At 43.7% G+C, this 26,020-nt stretch overlaps 1 protein-coding gene and 1 long non-coding RNA gene across 3 annotated transcripts in view; both read left to right on the top strand.

Annotated features, from left to right (window-relative positions):
• Window positions 1–5,968: 5,968 nt before the first annotated feature.
• Window positions 5,969–13,444, top strand: LOC144934505 (uncharacterized). 2 transcript variants are annotated; one of them, XR_013637168.1, is made up of 3 exons: window positions 5,969–6,244; window positions 11,926–12,136; window positions 13,310–13,329. It is a non-coding gene; the product is annotated as an uncharacterized LOC144934505 (long non-coding RNA). The 2 variants fall into 2 exon arrangements; XR_013637167.1 differs by having other exon boundaries at window positions 5,988–6,244; window positions 11,926–12,052; window positions 13,310–13,444.
• A 23-nt stretch (window positions 13,445–13,467) lies between these two features.
• The window catches only part of C1H8orf33 (chromosome 1 C8orf33 homolog), a 28,402-nt gene continuing 15,849 nt past the window's right edge, over window positions 13,468–26,020 (top strand). The window contains exons 1-2 of the mRNA XM_078860333.1: window positions 13,468–13,598; window positions 14,624–14,699. Coding sequence (XP_078716459.1) covers window positions 13,512–13,598; window positions 14,624–14,699 — 163 coding nt within the window. The 5' untranslated portion in view covers window positions 13,468–13,511. The remainder of the gene's footprint in view (window positions 13,599–14,623; window positions 14,700–26,020) is intronic.

Here is a 26,020-nt window from a genome sequence, read left to right as displayed (position 1 = left end):
GTTCGTATGTTCGAATCCGGCAGTGGCGGCGGCCACCCTGGTTAATACTGCGGCCGTACTCGCTTAAATATACACGCCGGATACTTATAGGGCAATGGCCTGACTACGTAGTGCTTCATATGTAAAATATATAATCCGGGAGACTGTCGATTATCCGCGCACCTGGCATTTTGATCCCAAATGAATAATCTCAAAAATTTACACATTGCTCTTCTTGGATATGTTTATTATAAGTCACGTTGCTTAAACCGAGCAAATATGTGCTCCGGTTAATCCCAAATCCACGTGATTGCCTCTACAGTACAGTAGTTGCAGATCTTTACAACAGTGGGTGGAGTTTGATGTTGATTGGCGTGGCTCTGCTGTTGTCCACTTAGTCACTTAGTGGGTCCAGTCTTCTGCGCGGGAGCAGGAAAGTTATCACTGAGTTTTACCGATTGGTCGATTCTTTACCACACATTTTTATTTTAACCAACTACATGTTCTTAACTTAAACATTTATATCAATATTAGTGGTTTTTGGTATAGCAATCCACGGGAAATACATATTTTTGGATTATCCACAATTTTGAATTATCCACGGCCGTCCTCCCTGTCGGTATTGTGGATAATTGAGAGTCAGGCAATGTTCCATCGTGGCACCTCGGCACACCTAAAGGTAACATAGAAAGGGACATTGCCCAAAATGTCGCATCTTTTTAAAGGTCACAGTTATTGACGATATCAGATAAACCACGATGACGTATAAGAATAGGGGTTTTCCCCTTTTTTTCTGGCAACAAAACTGAAACCTTTTTACAAGGAATCTTGTCGGCATTAACCACAATACTTGTGGTCCGAATGAAAACAAAAAAACACTGATAATATATGCATTGTCCTTGAAACTGATTAGTCCACAGCAGAGACAGCTTTCTTTTTAGCCTCGTCTTAAACGGTGCATTCTGACCACAAGTATTGTGGTTAATGCAGACATGATTCTTTGTAAAAAGTTTCAGTTTTGTTGCCAGAAAAAAGGGAGAAAACCATATTCTTATATTTTGGTACTGACAAAGGAGGTCAAATGATGTAGATGCTTATCCCGAGGCCTCATTACTTTGATAGTGCATAGTCTTTGAGCTGTACGCCATTTGGCGTCCTCTGGTCAAGCACCGTTTGAGACGAGGCTCAAAAGAAAGCTGTCTGGTGTGGACCAATCAGTTTCAAGCACAATGCATATATTATCAGTGTTTTTTGTTTGAATTCTGACCAAGTATTGTGGTTAATGCAGACATGATTCCTTGTAAAAGGTTTCAGTTTTGTTGCCAGAAAAAAGGGGAAAACTCCTATTATATTTTGGTACTGGCAAAGGAGGTCAAATGACACAATCACGTATTACATATCTGGTGGTGCTGCGTTGGCTGTGGTGCACAAACACCTCGCAAAAGAAACCCGAGACAAGTCGCACTGGCATTAAAAATAGAGGGTGCTTCAAAAATGTTTTAACACTTCTGAGAATTTGCAACAATACCACGAGAAAAGTGCTGCCTTCGGGCTCTGGAGACTACTCAGCGAACAAGTGGAGACTCTTTGACTTTTCTAAGCCATTAACATACATTTGTTATCATGTTACAATGTATCCGTTCATTAAAAACGATAGTCCCATACACTTTTTTTCATTTTAAGCACCCTGTTTACACACACGGGTGGTATCCGTCGATTTGCGGATGTTCAGTTTTCACGACATTTTTCCGTGAACGCAAATTGACGGACTACATCGCTTTTCGATTGACGAAAAGCGATGTAGTCTGTCAATTGACGAAAAGTGATTTGCCAGGGGTACCAATGGTGTAAATGCTTACCCTGAGCTCTCATACTCTGATGGTGCATTGTCTTTGAGTTGTGCGCCTTTTGGCGTCATTTGGTCCAACCCATGTGAGACTAGGCTCTAAGGAAAGCTGTCTCGGGTGTGGACCAATCAACTTCAAAGACAGTGCATATATTATCAGAGTTGTGTTTTTTGTTTGCATCATGACTGCAGGTATTGTGGTCTATGCAAACATGACTCCTCGTAAAAAAGGTGTCAGTTTTGTTGCCAGATAAGAGGGTAAAAAAACAATTATCACGTATGCTTTCGCGACCAATATCATCCATAATACAGGTCTCCAACACACCGGTGTGCTGTACTAGCGTAGTGAGTCCAACTGAGTCGCAGACGTTGTCTTGGGAGCAAGACTATTTATTTATATTTGTAATGTATTACTTACTGTTAGTAGCTCAGCTTATTGGAGAGTATATTTAGTATACTGATGATACAATGTAGTTTATACTTTAGTTTTTTACGTGGTTGTTTAGTTACTGTAGTTACATACTATTAACATTCCTTCCCTTTATTAATGCTACTCCTATCCCCTCCCTTTGATGCTGCTAATCCTGCATAATGCACGGGCATAATGACTTTGAAAACCCCCCGCCCACCTCCTACGCATTTCACAAGTAGTACTAATCACATACCTGCATTTCCCATAAATATGCAAAATTCCTCTTGATATGCAAATTATTTTGTCAAGGCGCCCTTCCCCCCTTCCAACCCAGCTAAAATATATGCTCCAAGCGTGGTGGTGTTTCATTTTCCTTCCTCTTAGTATCTTTCACTCGACGGTCAATGGTATAGTATATAGCAGATTGTATAATAATAAATAGTATAAAATTGTAATGTTTAATACAATGTATAAGGCAATATATAGTATCGTAATTGTATAGTGAATATACAGCAGTGTGATATACAGTAGGGTGGATAGAATAATACATAGTGTAATATTACACTATGTATTATTCTAAGGTATAGGGTGGTGTATAGTAATACAGTATATAATTTAATGTTGGGTTTGTCTATGGCAGCATATAGTATGGGGTAGACCCGTGTGATGTAAGGGAAAAAAGTTTAGCTGGAAGCATATTATATTTTTTGCGACATAGAATTGTAATGTATTACTTACTGTTAGTAGCTCAGCTTATTGGAGAGTATATTTAGTATACTGATGATACTATGTAGTTTATACTTTAGTTTTTTACGTGGTTGTTTAGTTACTGCAGCTACATACTATTAACATTCCTTCCCTTTATTAATGCTACCCCTATCCCCTCCCTTTGATGCTGCTAATCCTGCATAATGCACGGGCATAATGACTTTAAAACCCCCCGCACACCTACGCATTTCACAAGTAGTACTAATCACATACCTGCATTTCCCATAAATATGCTAAATTCCTCTTGATATGCAAATTATTTTGTCAAGGCGCCCTTCCCCCCCTTCCAACCTAGCTTAAATATACGCTCCAAGCGTGGTGGTGTTTCATTCAGACGCTGTCTCCCCAACAGACCTGGTCTTCACCTGAGGACGGCTGCTTGCGTTGTGGCCGAAACGTGAGAATTATTTTATTATGTTTTATTTTTATTATTTTATTACTTCCATTCTACGTGACTTTACCGAAAGAATCAAGAAGACTATTTATTTCACCAACTGAACACACAACATAACGTAACCTATACTTGGGTGTTGAACGCCCATCTAACCACGCTACGGCAGAACTAGACACGTTTCGCTATCATCGGTCCGGACCACAAGCTGGTTCCCAGACCGCGTGGCTAGAGGCTTCTTCAACCCGACGTGGATCTTCGTCACCAACAACCCCAAGAACCCAGAGCCCCTCACGGGGCCCCCGTTATATCGGCCTGGGCTGGGGCTGGATCCGCCCCTCGCCCCGCCCACCTTCTAGATCTCTCGAGCTCTTTCCCGAAGGCTCCCGAGAGCTCCTTTAGACCACGTGACCGCCCAGCGGCCCCCGTCCACCAGTGGCCCCCCTCCAATATCATCCGGTCATGTGTCGGCAGGTCAACCAGCGTATCATGCCCCAACATAACCCTGGCTGGCTGACACTCCCCACTCGCTGCCTCACCGGGAGCCTGCACCGCACACTGTATGTGGTGCCTCCACGCTGACCAGCGCTCACCCAAGCCTCGCTAGGGCTGGTACTACGCCCAGTAACCGGGCTGCACATAATGACAACATATTATCCGTCGTGGCTTCGCAAGCCTGGCACCACACAATAACATTCACAGTCACTACACTAGTAACGAATTAGCATGTTCTGTTTACGCGATACACCTTACTATTTGGCTCTATCGGGTAGTGGCAGGTTTAACGACACATGAATATGATAATTGGTTCTTTACCCTTCTATCTGGCAACAAAACTGACACCTTTTTTTACAAGGAGTCATGTTTGCATAGATATTTTTACTGGCAAATGAGGTTCCCATAGGACACATGAATATTTACGCGATCTAACCCAAAAAAACCTCTGTATTATAGTTTATTTAGTTTGTTGCCCTTACCCCGCACCTCTGATTAGCAGTTGACAACGTGCTGTTTGAAAAAAGTTCAACATACATAGGTACATTATTGGTATGTTTTGGTCAATACCGGTTATAGTGCAGTGTTATTCGGTAACTGGTTGTGAACCGGTAACCGGGTTTCATCCGGTAACCGGTGTTATAATATACTAGAACTATTTAATATTATACCAGGTAAGCCCCATTGAGATATAGAGTACAGCTGTTTTTCAGAAGTGACCAGGCTTTCACAAACGATAGCTAAAAAGCGGGCTTGATCATGTGGACATTTATAGTAGCAGCCGAATACTGTAACTCTAAAACGTGTGATTTTGATTCTCAATGTGGAGGTGGAAAAAAAACAGAGAAAATTCCACGCGACCACGGGGAGAGAGAGACACCGCAAACTCCACATTTCCAGCAGGCGTCAGGATCGGGATCGAATCCATGACCTCCTTATACTAAGCGAGGAAGTTAACATCTCGCCACAGTACCCAGTTTCAAATCAGTTGCCCCGCCATGTGCTGCGGTGGCTATGAGATGTTAACTACCTCGCCTGGTATACAACAGGGGTGTGGGTTTGATCCCGACCATTACGCCTGCTGTATATTTGGAGTTTGCATGTCTTTCCCTCATCATCATCCCGGTGGCTAGATGTCAACTACCTCGCCTAATATACAGGTCGTGGGTTCAATCCCGACCCAGACGCCTGCTGTATATTTGGAGTTTGCGTGTCTTTTTCTCCGTGGTCGCGTGGATTTTCCTCCGGGTCCCTCTGGATTTTCCTCCCTTCACATTCATAATAATCAACTTCGCTCATTTAGAACTATTTGGCTGCAGATATAAATTTCCACAGTGATAAGGCACTAACTTCGTTGAGCAATCATTTGTGCTAGCCAGGTCGCATCTGGAAAAAAGCTACTATATAGCTCAGTGGTGGGCCCTTCCGTGGTTTAAAACAATATTAAAAGTTGAGTTTGTTTACCGGCAACGCAGTCAATCAAAGCGAGGCGGAGAGCGAACGTCGCGTTTTTAAATTCGCTGCAGAGCCGAAATAACTCTCATGCCACAATAGAGGTGTTTGTGTGTCATTAAAACCGCCACCACCCGACACAGCCAATTAATGCTGGTTGTTGTTGCTGTAATTACCGGAGAAACGTCACGGTTACTCGAATTGTTAAATGTTGAAACGTCGTGAGAATTGTTTTATTTTTATTATTTTATTACTTCCCTTCTACGTGACTTTACCGAAAAAAACAAGAAGAAGATGTTGTAGCGGGTTTACTCTCCAACACACAACCGGTTAGTACTGTACTAGTAAACTACACTATACACGACACTATAATTTTAAATGTTGTAGCAGGTTTACTCTCCAACACACAACCGGTTGTATGTACCAAGTAACGAATTACGTGACAAACCCCTGACTGATGGGCCGAGTCGGGTGGCGGTGAGTTTAACAACGACACAATGTTGTATATCCACGCGATCTCACCCAACCAGAACAACCTCTGCTGCTCCCTGCTAAACGAACCCCGCTCGCCTCACTGCGCCTTGCGCGAGTTTGTTGTGCGAGTATAGTAATGTCAATATCCTCCTCATCATCATCATCGTCGGCAGCGTCTCGAGGTGGTGAGGAGCCGTCGAGGCCGACAGAAGGATTCACGAGCAGCGAGAGGAGGAGGGAAAAGCTCCCTCTGAGTTGGCATCTCCCAGTTGCAGTGCCGGTGGCCGCCGCCTCCTCCCCCGCGCGGCTCCCGCCGTGCCGAGTGCGGCCCGCCGAGAGAGAGACGCGGGTAGAAGAGGAGGCCGTGGTGCAAGAGGTGGAGGCCGTGCAAGAGGTGGATGAAAAAGCAGGAGACGTCTTCTCTCAGGCGAGGCGAGCGTTCATCTTCACCGTCTCGAACTTATCCTCCACCGGAGACTCGAGCGGTGCCAGGCGCCCCGTGATGATTGTTACGATGATTATTATGATGATTAACTCGGCGTGGCTCTGTACAGTACACAGACAAAGATGCCCCCGGGTAGCCTCTGACCGACTGTGGGGAAAGTCGCTGCGAGTGGCGAGGAGCAGCGCCGCCGAAGGCCGCCGCCGTGGCCCAGCACCACGCGCCCGGCCGCCTTTGTCTCCCCCGAGTGGCGATGTTTACTGCACACCGGGATACACTTTTGAGGCTGAGTCGACCTAGGGGGAGGAGGCCCAGGATAATCGTCATCGGTGTTGGCCGTGAGCGGGAATCGAACTCAGGAGGCGGGATTCGGGTTTGTCATGTTTGGCCGAGCGTCCCCTAGGTCGACTCAGCCTCAAAAAAGTATCTGGTGTGCAAAAAACCGCATCACCACTGGGGAGACAAAGGCGGCCGGGCGTGGTGCTGCCCCCACCCAGTCGTGTGTCTGCCACAGTGCCGGCCTTGGCAGGCGCTACTTGCTGCTAACAGCACCAATATCATCTGTAACAGGTTTATTTGGGGTGGTTAGATCGCGTAACTATAAATGTGTCGTGAAACCCGCCACCATCCAGCCTGTGTTAAGGCTACACTGGGTAGGGTGCGGGGGGGGGATCTTTGTTATAGTCGTGGCCGGGTTTGATGTCTGGTGCCATCAGTCTGGCCGGGACGACAGCTCTCAGACGGGTGGCAAGAAGAACGGCATGGGTACCGTGCAGGAGAAATGACGAATCGACGGCTCTATTTTAGACTAATTTTAGGGTGCTGATTCCAAATCTGATCTCAGATTTGCTCTATCACATCTCATTTTTATGCTATCGGCATACCCCATTTTTATTGATTTTCCCGAAATGATCTCTGTCACTTATGATTGCATGTTGTTGCGAGTCAGTGACTGCTTTAGTGTTAAAATATGGTGCTGTATTTTTAGGATAGTGTGTTTATAATATAATTTTATGTAGATATCCACATTTATTTAATAATAATTCTTCTGCAGGGCGTAATCTAACAATGGCTACAACATCCGAAAGAAGGAAATGCAGTAATGACCCACATTTCTTCTGCTCATCTGTGGCAGCTTCACTTTGCAGGATCAAAGGCGCAACATCAATACCTTTGTCAAGAAAGTTTATCTTGCCTTCTTTAAAGTACGACTTGGAGACCAAGACAAAAATTGGGCTCCTCACAAAGTGTGTAAAACCTGTGAAACTTTGTGATCATGGTCTAAAGGAAAGAATGCTAAGCTGAAGTTTGGTGTGCTAATGGTTTGGAGAGAACCTACAAACCATTTGGATAACTGCTACTTCTGCCTTGTCAATGTAAAAGGTTTCAATAAGAAAAACAAACAACACTTACAATACCCAGATATCCCATCTGCCAGACGACCAGTTGAGCACTGTGAGGAAATACCTGTGCCTGTATTTACTGAGCTACCAGAGATTGATGTTGAATCCCTCAGTTTACCTGCTTCTACAGATGATGATGATGATGCTCAGATCGAATATACACCATCTGATGCAGATTGTGATAAAATTGCTCTGTGTAGTCAGCCTGAATTGAATGATCTTGTAAGAGATTTGTATTTGCCAAAGCAGTCTGCTGAATTTTTGGCTTCCAGGCTGCAAGAGAAAGGACTACTCAGACCTGGCACTAGTGTCTCCTTTTATCGTAACAGAGAAGTAGCACTGCGAAAGTACTTCCATTCAGATGGTCAACTTGTTTCTTGTAATGATGTTGAAGGGCTTCTTCTCAATATGGGACTGCCCGCATATGATTCAAGTGAATGGAGACTTTTTATTGACAGTAGTAAAAGGAGTTTGAAATGTGTGTTACTTCACAACAGAAATATATATGGTTCAATCCCAATAGGACACTCTGTAAAAATGAATGAAGAGTATGCCAACATCAAGATTGTTCTGGATAGATTGGAATACCATGTTCATGGTTGGCTAATTTGTGTTGATTTGAAAATGGTTAATATTCTGCTGGGTCAGCAAGGAGGTCACACCAAATACCATTGTTTCCTGTGCTACTGGGACAGTAGGGTTACATTAGAACACTGGGTTAAAAAGAACTGGCCACCAAGAATCAGTTTGACGCCTGGTGACAAGAACATCAAGAATGAGCCTCTGGTTGATAGGAATACAATTGTATTTCCCCCACGGCACATAAAACTTGGGTTAATGAAGCAATTCGTCAAAGCTCTTGATCACACTGGAGACTGCTTCAGCTATATATGTTCAACCTTTTCAAGTCTCAGTGCCGAGAAGAAAAAGGCAGGAATATTTGATGGCCCTCAAATAAGAACACTCATCAGGGATCCACATTTTGTTACAACAATGACTGCGGCAGAGGCTAGAGCTTGGAATGCATTCTCTGATGTGGTGCGGAATTTCCTTGGGAACAGGAAAGCGGACAACTATCGAGAGATTGTGGAGGAGCTGCTCTTGAGTTTCCAAGCACTTGGATGTAGAATGAGCATCAAGGTTCACTACTTACATAGTCACTTGGCCCAGTTTCCAGAGAACATGTGTCACGTGAGCGACGAGCAAGGTGAACGCTTTCATCAAGACATTAAAGTTATGGAAGAACGTTACCAAGGCCGATGGGACTCAAACATGATGGCAGATTACTGCTGGTCCTTGATGAGAGACATTCCACAAGCTGTACAAATGGAGATCGTCAAAGAAGAGGTCGTTTATGCAGATGTAACATCACTATTATGAATGACCTTTTTGTACATATTTTTCTTATCTTCACAATTAAATTCTTACATGGTAGTATGCATTCCCTCACATTGATATGCAGTCTCTCTCACAACTTTGTGCTACGGCTCATTAAATGTTTGTTTCATTATTATTGTATATTGTATATTATCTTATTCTTGTATGGATGTCTGTTGAGCTATTCGTATATGAGCATAAATTTGCTGTTATTGAAAATGCAATATTTGACATATCAAAAACCTGATGTGATAGACAAAAACTGATGCCAGATTAGGAATCAGCACCCCAAAATTACCTTAAAACCGTTGGAATACCTTATGCCAGAAAAGTGTGTTGACCAGTGTAATGGACGTGTCAATGATGACATCTGTCCAGCGGCTGGACGAAGTACGACGTGAGATGAGCGAGTGACAGCGGCGGTAGTAGTGACATGGGGTAGCAGCACTACCAAGTGTAGAGAGTTAGCAACGAAGAAGTGCCTGAGGCCGGCAAGAACCTCAATCCGGCCCTGGGTTTCGGTAGCCTGCTGGAGGCTCCTACCTCCATTCCGAACTCGATAGAGATTCAGCTGCGTGTGTAGTTCATTGGAGCTACAGCAAAAACACGTGTAGTAGTGCTGTGTTGAAGCCAGTGTTGCTATTGTCTATACAGTACAATATACTGTACAGTTCATCATCGCTTATCCAGCTTCCAACATTATCCGGTGGTCTCGGGCCGATCCGGCAAAACCGCTCCAAAGGCTGTAACGCAGGCCGGCGATAGTCACCATACGTGTGGCGAAAAGAAACGTAGCTATGCTTGATTTCAGTGTTAAATATTACATATACAGTCGTACATTATACACTACGTACAACAAACAATGAAAATACTGGACTATATACATCACCTTAGGCAGAGTTTTCGAGATTGGATTGGTAAGTACAGTATGGTAAATAAAGTAACTTTTTTTGCAGGATATTTATTTTTGTCTTTGTATGTTTATTCATGGAAATTTCATATCGCAAATAAATTTAAAACACTTAAAAAAACATGTATACAACACCTAAAAACATGATGTCATACAAGAATGTGCAAAAACAAGATACTTTAAATAATGATGTGATTATCTGCATAATAGATGATTGACTGTAATACTGTGTATCTAGACTGTGAATAATACCCACATGAGCTGCAACCGTCTTTATCAGTTTTAATCAATTCATGTTTTTTTGGCTCTTGGCGAACAAAAAACCCTCCAAGCAATTAACTGACTGGCACAGAGGTACCCCCGGCCTCCTAAAAGTTAACGGCTACTTTCCAAAAGTCAAACGAATGCATTTTAATCCATCCTTCAAAGCAGGAATTAAGGAAGCAGCCAATCAAATTTATTGGGACTCTTGTTTTTGCAATCATTTTTTAATAAATGTGGTTTATTTACAGGCCGCTGGCTGGATTTAGAACCAAGACCTCAGCTGTACCAGATCAGCCCTTTGTATATAAAGTATCTTCTTGGTTCTTTCGGTAAAGTCACGTAGAAGGGAAGTAATAAAATAATAAAAATAAAACATAATAAAATAAAATAATTATATTATTTTATATTATTTTATTTTATTATGTTTTATTTTTATTCTTTCGGTAAAGTCACGTAGAAGGGAAGTAATAAAATAATAAAAATAAAACATAATAAAATAAAATAATTATATTATATTATTTTATTTTATTATGTTTTATTTTTATTATTTTAAAGTCACGTAGAAGGGAAGTAATAAAATAATAAAAATAAAACATAATAAAATAAAATAATTATATTATATTATTTTATTTTATTATGTTTTATTTTTATTATTTTATTACTTCCCTTCTACGTGACTTTACCGAAAGAACCAAGAAGATGAATCCCTGCAGTCACGAAAGCTTTAAATCGATATATAAAGTATGTCTATTGAAGTTATTTCGCACCGTACGTAGTCAACCGTGCTATAATTGGAGGTGTGGGGGAAGGACAACAAACTAAACACAAACAGCAGTTATAAAAAAAATAGTATTCAATGTCGCTGTAAAAGTGCATAGCTCCAGTGGCTTCCTAATATCGGAAGACAGAGCGTTCCAGACGGCTGCAGAAGCGCATCTGAAAGGGTGTGATGCGGTGACCACCCTCTTTGTTTGATGGCTAAGCCAAAAGCCGCTGCGAGGATGACCGGAGTTCCCATGATGGTTTATGCTCCTTGACGAGATCAGCAAGGTGTTGTGGTTGATTTGTGGAAAGCATTTTGCGTGTAATGAGTGCGACCTTAGAATGTATTCGTTCAGCAACCGGAAGCCATTGCAGCTCAGCGAGCACTGGACGGACATGGTCAGATTTTGCAGTACCCGTCACGACACGTGCCAAACAGTTTTGTAAACGCTGCAGCTTGGTCATGATTTTATCCAGACGTCCCGTCGAGTAGTGAGTTGCAATAATCGAGCCTTGTTGATACGATGCTACATGCCACCGTGCTGACTTATGTCACAACTTAATCGTGGTCGAATTGGTCGTAGAGCCCTGATGTGGAAATTGCAGGACCTGACTATAATTTTGCACGTGTTGACCTCTGAGTCACATGGCCACCTCTACTATCGTTGACTTTATACCAAGTACTGCTGCTTGCAAGGTTCCACTTGATTTATTAAACTCAGAAATATGCGGGGCTTTCTGCCATTGTCTTAATTTAAACTGTCATGATTTAGAGACATTTGCTATAGCCCAAGTTATATCATGGTCAAAGTGAACTTTTTAACAATTGTGTTTCATCCTTAGAACATTTGCCTCTCGCCAAGTGGCCGTTGAGTTTTATTGAGTTGTGTGTGTCGGATGTGAAAATGTCTTCAGAACTCACCGCGACGATAATGTTTTGTCTTCACCAGGTAGGAGAGAGCATCTGTGTGGCTGGAGAGAGAGAGAAGCATGTCAGCCCAGACTGACCCCACACAGCCAGCAACTTCCAGCAAAGCCACCGCGGCGGAGCCCTTGGTGCCAGGGCGGGCGGCGGAGGTATCGCCACGACGGCTCCTCACCCACACGCACCCCCACGTGGATCGTGACTGTGGGCCCAAAGTCTGGACACATAAAACGCCGGTGCATTATATTTTGTGCGCACCCAATGAGAGTTGTTCCGAGCGGTGCGCATTTCCATCTGGAAAGGGTGCAGGCTCTTTGGCACGTGTCACCTGCGGGTCCTTGGGATTGTAATTAATAATGGATTGGTATTTTGACTTGGATTAAAGAATTGACTGATGGTTTGCTCTTTTGGTAATAAACACAAAGTTAAGGCGTACTGGTACGATGGAAACAATAATGGTGCAACAAATTTTCACGTGACTCTTAAACACTGCGAGTTGAACGCTGTCGCCAACCGGAGCATTGGTATCATTTGCCGCTCACCGCTTTCATTCAGCAAGCGTGGACTCCGTGTACTTTGCTCTCACTCGGCAAGTACCCTCCGCCCCCCTCTCTCCACCACGGATCTACGTCTGTGTCACGGAAGAACTCCGTGCTGCTGCCATAGAGAATGAACGTTAGGCGACGCGTGGTAATTTAAACGTATTTTGTCCAAATTAACATTGGGACGGGGCTTTATCTGTCGGGGGCGACCCCGAGGCCACCGATGCGAATGACATTTTGTCGACTCCACGGGGATGGTATGCCGAGTGGACCAGCGACTAGGACGTTAATCAGTGACCTTGTGAGTCGAGCACGCTCACCACAGTGTCGCCTTGGCATTAATTATTTAAGGCCATTAATTAATTAATTACTACACTTACTGGTCTGGGAATGGACACCGCGGCCAGCTGTTAAAATATTAAATTGCCTAGCAAGCAGAATGTGTTGGTGTATGCTTGATTTACAATTTGGCGTGATTGCTGATGCAAAAGTAAGTTGAACGGTATCTGAGCGCCTATTTGTTTGTATGTCTGGGGGGGGTCCTGAGGAACCCGGGACTCTCTACCCACACAGCAGCAGCTGGTACTTGACCTAGGAGAGGATCTCCACTGAGGATATTGAGCGATGAACTCAGCTGGTGTACAGGCGTCGGGTGCTCTGTATGTGCACTATTTGTACGTAGCACATCGTGCTAATCGGAGGTGCAGGGGAAGGACAACAAACTATTAGGGCTCAGCATGAGTAGTCTATGGGTCTCTATACGAGTCTATGTAGGAATGTTGAACTTCTTTGCACCGGTGAGTCTATCGGTCTGTATGCGAGTCTTTCTACTGTATGTGTGTTGAACTTCTTTCGCACCATACATAGTCAACCGTGGTAATCGGAGGGAGGAGGGAAAAGAAGGAAGGGAGGGCTCCGGCAGTGGGGCCGGAGGAGGGATGTGAGACCGAGCGATGTTGACGGCGCAAGTGGGCTCACAAGTCGCAGCTGAAGAGGCAGCGGAAGAAAGCAGAAGACAGGCTACCAAGGAAGCGCTCCAGCGGCGCGCTGAGAACGCGGGACGGGAAGGATGCGGGCGGCCACAGTGGCAGCTCGCCTGCCCTTCCCATCGCCAAGATTGGAACGTGTGCCAGTGCAGCAACCTCCGTCATCCCAGGCAGGAGACTTCTCAACTGTCTACGATTCCTGGCATCTCTTAACATGAATGCGTACCTCGTGTTTACACTTGAGATTTAGTCGTAATCTTTTGAATGTATATGGCACTTTAATGCCTCGGGCAACTGAAATCGCCTTGCATCACATCTCATCTCAAACATTTGAAGCGTAACCTCCCTCCCCACCCCGTGGCATGCTGTCTCTGTGCCACAAAAGGTGACTCAGCACCCAAATATGCAAGTGGGCATTCGTCTGCCAGTAGGTGGGGCAACGATTGGGCAATGTGTTAGCCCAGTTCAGTAATTGTGGTCATTTTTAGAACTTGGAAAATTTGGACCATAACGCCGACACAATGGCCTATGGTTATTTTTCTGTTTCAGTATACATTTAGAACAGGTAAGCTGTACACGGTGTTACAGAGTATTCTGGTTCTGCTTCCAGTAAGGATTTTGGTGACACCAGGGTGTAAAAATATGTAAAATAGCTTATTTGGGTAGAAGATATACGTCAAAGCAAACAACTTATGAAATCATACCAAACGCCCTTTTATATCCAGGGAATTCTTGCCGAGTTGCAAAACTTTTCAGGAGCGTCCTCTGCATTAAGTTGTTCAGAAAATTTATTTTTAATGAGAGCGTTAAATATGAGAGTATGCTGGAGTACCTGGAGGAAATACATGCAATTGCAGGGATGACACTCCAAAATCCACACAGACCCGTCAGAAACTATTGTGTATTTTTTTTCAGAGTCTTTGAGAATGATATTTATGTGTCACAGCTATCATGTCAAAACTCCCATAGCCACACAGCAGTCTGTTAGGCCTGGTCCAAGTCACTGTGGACAGCCAGTGTGACTGGCGGGTAGCTGTTAGGCCCTGGTCCAAGTCACTGTGGGAACAGCCAGTGTGGCTGGTGGGTAGCTGTTAAGCCTGGTCAAAGTCACTGTGGACAGTGACTAGTGTATGGCTTGCTGCTAAGCCTGGTGGCTGTGTGGGTTTTTTTTCTTTTCTGGTCTCTGGCCGAGCAGTTTGAGTTGGAGCTCGATTGGTGCCGAGAGCAGCTGCAGCTGGGCCTGCACACGCGCAAGGCCTCGCCCAAACAAGGTTTACTCGCACGCACCTCGGTCGGCCAATACGAGCACCGCCAAAACCCTGCACCGACGTACCACTGCCAGGCAATCGTTCGCGTATGTATATGTTGAACTTCCTTTGCACAATACATAGCCAACCGTGATAATCGGAGCTGCGAGGTACGTTTGTTTACAACGGATAAGCAAATATTCCACAACACTTTAGCAAAAATTAATTGATGGATATGGATGGAAAGGGCATAAGCGATAAACGAGCCAGCTCGAGTATGGCATGTGATCTGGCTTTGGCTGTCCATGGCATTCCCCATGCCGGGTCGTGTTGCGTGCATGGAACGAAGTTGTAATCAACTGGCTATAATTTTTTTTTATCATAACACCCTCCACCACCCAGCGTAGCCAAAAAGTAAAAATCCTTTAATAGTTTTTGCCTGCTGTTAAACATTGGTTTGGAAGGAAGGCCCATAGGTTGATGCACTTTTTGAGAGATGGACTTTTGCCTTTGTTACTCACGGTCCTCCGTGACTTTGCCAAATGAGTTTCATTATTTGTGCACGCCTACTATGCCCACTGCCCAGAGCTTCCACAACAGGACTGTATTACACGTGCTATTGGTGAGATGTTAACTACCTCGCCTGGTATACAGGAGGTCGTGGGTTCGATCCCGACCCTGACGCCTGTATATTTGGCGTTTACGTGTTCTCTCCGTGGTCGCGTGGATTTTTCTCTGGGTCATCAGGTTTTTCCCTCCGCATTTAGAATCAACATCACGCGCTTATAGTATGTGGCCACTATAAATGTTCACTTGATAAGCCACTTCGTTGGGCTATCATTTGTGATAGCCAGGTCGTTTCTACGAAGGGGCTATATGGCTCAGTGATAAAATACAAGTTTTTTTCACTTATTTACAGTGTCAGGAAAAAAATCCCTAGCTTTTCTTTCACCGCATTTTATTGAAACTATGAGTTTGACATAGGGATCGTTGAGTGGCAAGCCAGATTGCATTTTATTGAAACTACGAGTTTGGCATCGGGATTGTTGAGTGGCAAGCCTTGATGACATTTTCTTGGTGAGCAATGATGATGTGCCTGTCGCAAATGCGGATGACATGCTGCGCTCTGGCTTGCATACTGTACGACGTGTTGTTCTTTAGGTCTGCACGCTATAAATACAGCGCGGTGGTCTGCGTTTAAAAAAAAATCATCATGTGACTTCACATCTATATTTTGTCACAGCAGCTTAAGCGGCTCAGACCGTAAGTTTCCTTGGAGAGAAACTGAAAAGATTGAGGAGTGAAATGTCTGCTTCACAACATCCTGGACTGGAGAAACCCGTCGCAGTCCCCAGAGTGTACTTGCTTTTAGCGCCGAGTTTTTGTTATGGACACGCCACAACCCACAACAATGTAACGAGGATGGGGTCTCTCTCGCCCTGTCTCCCATGTGCCCAGAACGGAAATGATGCGACGTAAAATAATGCCACGCAAGTGAAACCCAGACCGGTAGCGGACAGGTCGCGGACGCTTCCTGTCACAGTGCAGTTTGTAGATTTAACACGTCGGCTTTCACGACCAATATTTTGGCATGTTTCGTTTATGTGACAAACCCCTTACTAATTGGCTGTGGTGGCGGGTTAAACGACACATATTTACGCGATCTAACCCAAAAACCTCTATTACGGATAATACAATTTGTAGTTTATAATAATCTTAGAAATGCAGCCACATTTAAGATGCTGTATTAAACAGTGGAACATGGGCATCTTGGAAAAAGGAGACACCTGGACATATTGGTGGTACACTGGTGCAGCATAACACACCGGTCCTCATAAAACTGACATTCATCTTTTGATTTAAAGCTTTCGTGACTGCAGGGATTCATATTCTTGGTTCTTTCGGTAAAGTCACGTAGAAGGGAAACAATAAAATAATAAAAATATAAAACAATAAAATTATTGTTTTATAAAATATAATACAATAAAATTATTGTTTTATATTGTTATTATTTTATTGTTTCCCTTCTACGTGACTTTACCGAAATAACCAAAAATATGACATTCATCTGTTTAACACATAGGCAACTCTTCATAGCATTTACATTATGAGATAATTATGAGATCATGTAAATGCTTACCCCGAGCTCTCAATACTCTGATAGTGCGCTGTTTTTGAGTTGTACGCCTTTTGGCGTCATCTGGTCCAACACCAGTGGAGACTTTGCTCTAAGAAACACCGTCTCGGGTGTGGACCAATCAATTTCAAGTACAGTGCATATCATTATCAGAGTTGTCTCTTTTTGTTTGCATTTTGACTGCTTGTGTTGTGGTTATTGCAAACATGATCCCTTGTATAAAGGTGTCAGTTTTGGTGCCATATATTGCATCTTGCTACTGGCAAAGGAGGTCTCATAAAATAAAGAGAGCTGTTTAGAGAACCGTGATTATATAGGATAAGAGGGGGGAGGAGCCATGGAGTCGGGGGCGGGGGATTAGCTGATTAATAGTTCAGATGAGGGTAAGTATAAGAGAAGTGAAGTAGCCAGGCCATAATGCTATGGGGGGAGGGGGGGGAGTATTGGGGCACTTTTGAAACACTGTACGTCAAATTTCTAAGTGATGGTAGTGTATAAAGCTGGGAGTAAAAGACTGTAAATATGGATAATACATGTAAACTATAAAGCAGCTAAAGTTTAACTTGGTTAATGACATCCTTCCAATGATTGCTCAATTTGAAACCATCCTCTCGGTTGAAGTTATGTCTATGTTTGTATATCTGGATTACTTCATGGAAAAATCTTTTGTAGTATCCAGAAGGCTTGCAGAGTACTTGGGTATCGGAGAAGACAATATCATGAGAACCCGCCGTATTGTAACAATGATCAGCTACGGCAGAAGAATTGGTCCTACCGTGTTCCAAATCTGACTTGTGTTCGCGAATGCGGTCAGATATATGTCGTTTCGTTTCTCCGATATAACAGTCACCACAAATGTTTGTAGACACCAGGGGTACTCTAAGTCAGGAATGACATCCTTTACGGATGGGATCAGATCACGGATTTTGTGTACTGTAGTCAATCGGACCTGGATCTTGTGTTTGTTTAGAATTTTGGAAATCTTTTTGGTAACGCCTGCTATGTATGGCAACGTGATGGTTTTGATCGGAGTCTCAGAAGGTTGTTTCTCCACGGTAGGAGAAACAGCTTTGCGGATAGTGCGGCAGAATATCCATTCATCTTCAGGGCCAGGTGTACATGTTCCAATTCACTGGCCAGGTGGTGTTGGTCAGAGAAAAAAACAAAGAGTATGGATCCTTGCAGTCACAAAAACTTCAAATCTCGAATTAATAACCTCTACGGGGAGGAATTCCACTTATTTGTTAAAGCTTTTAACAGACAACGTGACAAAAAGTCACAGCCTATCGAGACGCTAACCTTCCTCAAGAGATGCCGCGACAATAAGGTAATACCCATCGCTTTCACATTCACATCTGCTGCTGTGTCTTCACCGAACGCTAAACGGATTTTGTTTAAAGCTAGCCTATCACTAATCTCAGAGAGAATAAGATTGCTCCGATTTGAACTCGACAATCTAGACAATATTCTCTTACAATCACATTTAATGTTAACACAAAAAATGTCCCCTTCCGATTGGGACCGTGTTGACAACATGACAGCCTCCTCTGCTAATTCATTGTCAACCAAATGTAAAGCTAACTTGATCGCTAAATTCAACCTCCTTTCAAATAAGAAGCCAGAACCACACATTACAAAGTTAGATCTCAACAAGATTGTTATTAATCAGAGTAACATCCCAATTTCTGACAATCTAAAATTTGTACTAGCTAAAGGGCTGAATTTCGCAGTTACCCCTAAACATATCGCAGTGGAGGATATAATCTCCCATGTCGATGTAGCCCTCAAAGGCTTAGGACACATTAAAACAGACGTTGCTAGAGCTGAAATCGCCACTATCCTCAAAAATGCTAAGAAACCCATGAGCAACATCAGCAAAAACGAGCGCTCTGAACTCACAAATTTTAAAAAGAGGGATGACATAGTCATCCTCTCGGCCAACAAGGGCAATGCCACTGTCATCATGGATAAAACCACATACAACAACAAAATCCAGGACCTACTCAATGATGGCAGCTACTCCAAAATCAATAGAGATCCGACTAACAGCCTAACTACTAAAACCAACAAGATCATTACCAGTTCGACTTCCCTAATCGAACAAGTCAAACGGCTCTCCCTAAAATCCTCGGCTGCTAGACCGCCCAGACTCTATGGTCTTCCCAAGATCCATAAAGAAGGTACCCCACTACAGCCCATCGTGTCGACGATCAACTCACCTACCTACAAACTAGCCCGTTTCCTATCGGATACCCTGCTTCCCTTTACTGGCAAGACCACCTCAGCAGTACTTAATTCAACTCACTTGGTCTCTCTAGTCAAGGACATTTCACTGTCCTCTGATGATGTCCTCGTCAGTTTGATGTGGTCTCTTTATTCACCAAGGTTCCAGTGCCTGACACCATGACAATAATTGAAGACTTAGTCCAACATGGACTGAACTCTGATGTCCCTGCGTTGGTTAGGCACTGCCTCACCAACACGTACTTCACCTGGAATGGTACCTTCTACAAACAAAATTAGGGTACCCCTATGGGTTCCCCCGTGTCACCAGTGATAGCCAATGTTTCCATGGAGAAATTTGAAACAGATGCCATCCAGACTTCCGCCCTGCGTCCTTCCATGTGGAAGAGATATGTGGATGATACTTTCGTCATTTGGCCACATAGCCTACCAGCATGAACCGATTTCTAGACCACATTAACTCCATACACCCATCCATCAAATTCACCATGGAAGTGGAGAAGGATGGCAAGCTACCATTCTTGGATGTTCTGTTTGAGAAAAGGCCCAATGGTTCTTTGGAACATTCTGTCTACAGGAAGACCACTCACACAGATTCCTATCTGAAGTCTGATTCCCACCACCATCCGGCACAAAATAATTCCCTCATCAAAACACTGCACCATAGGGCCCACTGCATCTCTGACAAACACTATCTGGCCAGTGAATTGGAACATGTACACCTGGCCCTTAAGATGAATGGATATTCGGACCACACTATCCGCAAAGCTGTTTCTCCTACCGTGGAGAAACAACCTCCTGAGACTCCGATCAAAACCATCACATTGCCATACATAGCAGGCGTTACCAAAAATATTTCCAAAATTCTAAACAAACACAAGATCCAGGTCCAATTCACTATAGTACACAAAATCCGTGATCTAATCCCATCCGTAAAGGATGTCATTCCTGACTTAAGAGTACCCATGGTGTCTACAAACTGAGTTGCATTTGTGGTGACTGTTATATCGGAAAAAAGAAACGACATATATCTGACCGCATTCGCGCACACAAGTCAGAATTGAAACACGGTAGGACCAATTCTTCTGCCGTAGCTGATCATTGTTAAAATATAGCGGGTTCTCATGATATTGTCTTCTCCGATACCCAAGTACTCTGCAAGCCTTCTGGATACTACACAAGATTTGTCCATGAAGTCATCCAGATATACAAACATAGACATAACATCAACCGAGAGGATGGTTTCAAATTGAGCAATCATTGGAAGGATGTCATTAACCAATTTAAACTTTAGCTGCTTTATAGTTTACACGTATTATCCATATTTACAGTATTTTACTCCCAGCTTTATACACTACCTTCACTTAGAAATTTTACGTACAGTGTTTCACTAGTGCCCCAATACCCCCCCCTCCCCCCATAGCATTATGCCCTGGCTACCTCACTTCTCTTACACTTACCCTTATCATAACTATTAATCCGCTAATCCCCCGCCCCCCCCCCCAACTCCTTGGCTCCTCCCCCCCCCCTCTTACCCTATATAATCACGGTTCTCTAAACAGCTCTTTTTAGTCACTACAGTAATTTTGCTGTGGCGGTTCCACTTGAAGACGGAGGCTTGTGTTGCTTACGAAACGTTGTGATTTAATTTAGTTCTAACTTTTAATATATATTTTTATTTAATTTATTTAATTTGTGATTTAATTTAGTTGTTTTCATTTTTATTATTTTTTACCTACGTGACTTTACCGAAAAAACCATAGAGTAGAGTCATGCCATTGTGTGAAAAAGAAGAGGAGTAGAGGCATGCCATTCAGCGGGGGGGGGGGACACTGGATTTTCAAAAACGCCGGATAATCACGAATCATCGTTATTTAAAGTAACTTATTTTTTGCACTTTCTTGGATAGAATTATGTTTTTAGGTGTTGTGCATACGTTTTTGGTCGTGTTTTACATTTGTTTGCTATGTGAAATTTGAATAAATTAACATACAAGTAGACAGAAATAAATATCCTACTGCTAAAAGTTACTCTATTCACTGTACTGTACTTACCACTCCAATTTCGAAGACTGCATGGGGTTATAATAAGGCCATGTAGAATTTTACACTGAAATCAAGCATGTCTACTGTTTTTGTCACACACAGTGCCAATCGCCGGACTGGTTTACAGCCTTTGGAGCGCTTTTTGCCAGTTTCGCCGGATCGGCCCGGGGATCGCCGGATAAGTTTGGAAACAGCAGCCAGATAAATCGTGCGGTGTCATAATCGATAATTGGCTGTAACACGTTAATATACGAGCGAGCTCTCTAGGGGCCTTCACGATGTGGGAGAATAATTTGCTTTCACAAACACCCGTTTCTCCGCATGTGTTGTATCCTTGCCCCTGTCAGTACCTATATGCATCATACCTCGCCTGTGTGTTTTTATTTTTTGGCACCGTATCGTGGGAAATGTAATTTAACCGGAGCTCGCAACATCACGGACATTTTAAATTATTCTCACATCCTGCCTTGCTCGTATTGTGCACATGAAAGAAGCGGATTTGTATTGAAACCTTGTAGTATTGAGTTTCAGATACTCTGCTTCGAATATTTTTTTTATTACAAAGATATGAGTTACGTATTAGACGTGCTGATTTAGACATAGTCTCATTAGACAGTTCATTAATAAGCCATGCGAGCGAAAGTTGGCTGATTATTGAATAGAAAATGATCCTAGCCCACAATAGGCATATCATATAAGCATCCATTCTAATGCAGTGTTACTTTAAGCATGCATCATCGTAAATGTCTGCCGGTGATTGTAAAACAACCACTTGTCATTTATTGCCTGCGGCTGAGCCTGACGAGTCACACAGTATCACATCTCATTACTACTCACGCCAGGGATACAAACTTTACGATGTTCTTTTTACCGATACACTCACCGAGAATGTATTTTTTTTTTATCTCGACAGCATTTCCCTTGGTAATTACTTTTGTTGTGGCATGGGAATTCACTTGTGCAGCGCAAATAGTTTTTTGATATCGCGTACCACAAGTTAACTCGGTTTTCCATTAGGCTGATGTTAGGCTCAGCACTTCTGCCCTCCATGCTATTGTTCACCATAGATTGGAGGAATCTTTGTCGGTTGGCCCAAGACAAGACTCATTGCGTGTGTACCTACGAAAGATATCAGCACATTCGTCAACGGCCCATCTTAGTTCACAAGGGTCGATACCCGAAACGTCACCCTATTGTATACTTATTTTCCACAATACCCACCTTGCTATTGACGAATGCGTTGAGGTTTTTTTTCTTCATTAATTTTGCCCCCCCCTGCCCCCCCCCCCGTTTCGCCACTGCCAACGCAGCAGCGACAGCATTGTACGAAATCATTTGTCAGTTGTGTAAATCGTGGGCGCATACCAATTCAGCAATTCATAAATTGTTAATTGTGTAAATATTAGGTGCTTAACAACGCAGTGATTCATGAATGAAACTACATTATTATTCTTCTCGTGGTACTTGTATCAAATTGTGTGTGGCAGTTGATCAATTATAGTTTATGCAAATTGTATGTAAATACTCTGCCAATGTTAAGTTTAGGCTAATTGGGTGAATGAAACTCTCAACGATGAAAAATAAGAATAGGTTTTCCCCTTTCTGGCAATCAAACAGGAGGTGTTAAGATGCTCAAACACCAAATAGAAACCCTTTGCAAGGAATCAAGTCTGCATTAACCACACATGGTGCTTGTGGTGAACATGCAAACGAACATGCTCTGATAATATATGCATTGTCTTTGAAACTGATTGACCTACATCAGTGGCAGCCTTCTTTATGGCCTAGTCTCACCAGTGTCAGACCAGAGAATGCCAAAAGGCAAACAGCACAAAGACAATGCAAATATGAGAACACTGATAGCTCACGTTGAGCAGTTATATCTATGGGATACCTTTTGGAAACTGTAAAAGAAAATTATCCGGTAGAAACAAGTCAGAAACAAGCTAATTATCGATTTCATTTACAATGCAGGGTCGTGACAAGTCTGCGTGTCAGGTCGAATCGTTGCTTGCCGAGCCGAGGCCCTCGATTCACTCGCCGGGTCTGGCTCCACGCCCGCCGGGTTTTGCCGTTGGGCCTTGCTATTTCTGAACCGCCGGTGTTCAATGAAACGTAATCGACTCAAGGTCACGAGCTCCCTGCCACACGTACTCTGTGTGATTTTTTTTTTACTTTACTCGGCCTCCGGTCGTGCTTAGCATGAAATCCGCATTCAGCTGCGCACAAAGACGTTGGGGTGATTACAGTTCGGACCTTTGGGGGCAATTGGAGTCGTAGTCGGGCATAATCCCTGAACGCCACCAGATGGCGCACTTACGCAGGGAATATTTTTTCTAAAGCTGACGATATTCGGTCTGAACTGTAGCTCATTAGTCCGGAGTTTAAAGAGCTCGCCCCTCGCCCCCCTTTTTTGTTTTGTATTTGAGCCACTTTAATTGAATTTAAGGCTTTAAATGTACAAACATTTGAGAATAATCAGAAGACGATAAAAGCAATTCACGTTAGTCTATGAGTGTAAAAAACCAAAGTCGGTGATTTTTTGAGCATGGAAGCAGTGACCGTCTCCCGTTTACAGCCATGAGCCACGAATGGAAATTACACATTACTGTGGCAGGGGTGAGTATCTGTAGGACAACCACTGTTGACTTCCCCCACCAAGTTATTTACAGTACCATGGGGCGCCACGGTGGCGAGATGTTAACTACCTCGCCTGGAATACAGAAGGTTGTGGGTTAGATCCTGACCCTGACACCTGCTTTATATTTGGAGTTTGCATGTCTTTCGTGTGGATTTTTCTCCGGGTCCTCTGGTTTTTCCCTCCACATTTAGAATCCACATCACGCGTTTAGAGTGTTTGGCTGCTATAGATTTCCACGTGATAAGCCATTTTTGTTGAGATATAATTTGTGGCCAGGTCGCTTCTGAAAAAGAGCTATATAGCTCAGTGGGCCTTCATTGGTAAAATAAAAAAAAAGTATATTTTTTATTGTTTAATCGTTTTAAGCGGTAGCTATTTTATCGCCCCCTGGAGGAATGATGAGGCCGAGTTAACCACCAACCAGGAATTTAACTCTCGAGAGTTCTGTTTGGGAGCTGCTCGCCCCCGAGCACTGAGCCGCCTTCTAACAACGACTCTGGTGAGAGCGTTGTCTCCTTTGCCTGACTCCCAATTCTAATTTGTGGGATTTTATCTGAAAATTGGATCGGAGCAGCAAAGGCACGGATACAAACGGGAAAAGAAATATCAACCGTCTCCGATTTGTCGATGACAATCAACAAAGGTGCTCGATGCAAATCAACTACGGGGCTATCAAGTTTAACATGAGCGGAACAAAAGTAATCTAATAACAGGTTTGCAAAATTATTTTAAGATAACTGTAGGAGGATGCACAATTGGAAAGCACATGACAATATGTACGATTTAATTATCCTCTGCTAGGTGTGCACCATCTAATTACTCGTGTATTTATTTACGTGCGTGTGGCTGGGTGTGATGTTTATTATGTTATATGTGACATTTACGTGTACACGTACACTCGTCGTTACGAGTTTGCCGTGTATCCATCGCGTGACACCATCTGGACGCTCCTTGCCAAACGACATTTTCCCCATATCAAACGATGAAGCCACCTCCCATTCATTATCAACACACAGCCTTCCCTGACTCCAGCTCCAAGGCACATCATTATGGGTTTCGCCCGTGTGCGCTCTGTTCCTTAGGCTTAACGCGGGGGGAGCAAAACTACCCCCGCGCACCGAGTGGCGTTATGCGATAGCCGGCCTTCTCTCCCTTTGTCATTGAGGGCAATTGGAGTCGCGGCGAGCCCCGCTGGGTTAGTGTAAAACCTCGCCGCGCAGGTAGCGTGCGTATGTGTGTGTGCGGTGCCATAGGCGCATCCGCGGGGTTCGGGAGACCGCGATATCGCCGTGAAACGTTTCTGCAAGTTGCAGTCATAATTATGGCGGTGGCTGGAATAAAACTAATAAAACACTTATTGTTAGAGGAACAACAACCGGGAAAGTCGCGGGAGAATATGCGCAGCGCTCAGGCGGTTATTGAAGGCGGTTCAGGATTAATTTGAAGTAAAATAGAATGCAAACACGGGACTTGATGATGAAATGCGCCATATTGACGTGCAGAAACGTTTTTGGGTACCACTAATTACCTGCTACGGTTTATGGATCGGCGAAGCATGGAGACTGGCAAAGGGAAATGGAAGCAAAGCTGAAAAATCATGGGGGATTGTGCACGGTCGTAATTGCGCTGAGAGAGGACAGGGCGAGGAACGAAATTAATTACCTTCATCTTATCGAAATTTACATAGCGCCTTTTTTCCATAGCGCCACTCGCAGTGATTATAAAATTGTACATAAGACGACATAAGACGACAGTAGATTTGAGATGAAGAATGGGGTTATTAAAAAGTGGTGGTGTAGCTTAAGTGACAGCAGAAAAGGTGCTAGCGAGTGGTAAGGAGGGGGTTGTGGTTGGCCTGCTCGTAGCTGGGAGGGGGGCGGGCAACAGATAACATGGTCACAATGAGCAGGATATATTGAGCAGGACACATCGGGCAGGACACATCGGGCAGGACACATTGAGCAGGGTACATTGAGCATGACACATTGAGCATGACACATCGAGCAAGACACATCAGGAAGGACACACCAGGCAGGACACATTGAGAAGGTCACATTGAGCAGGATGCATTGAGCAGAAGGGACGTGGGCACAGCAGAGACGGCGTGATTGAGAGGGTGACCGCACACCGCGATGCTTTCAAGTGCAGGAGTGTAAGGGCATTTGGGGCAGTGCAGAACTGTGAAGAGTTAGTGATGGCATGGGGGAAACCTCTATCCAGCAGTGGATAAAAAATGGCTGGTGATGGTGATGACGAATGCATGCACAGCGGTTGTACA

The sequence above is a fragment of the Lampetra fluviatilis genome, chromosome 1, assembly GCF_964198595.1.
Source record: "Lampetra fluviatilis chromosome 1, kcLamFluv1.1, whole genome shotgun sequence".
Taxonomy (NCBI): Eukaryota; Metazoa; Chordata; class Hyperoartia; order Petromyzontiformes; family Petromyzontidae; genus Lampetra; species Lampetra fluviatilis.
Note: the sequence above shows the minus strand (reverse complement) of the source record. Positions and strands in the feature narration are given on the sequence as shown.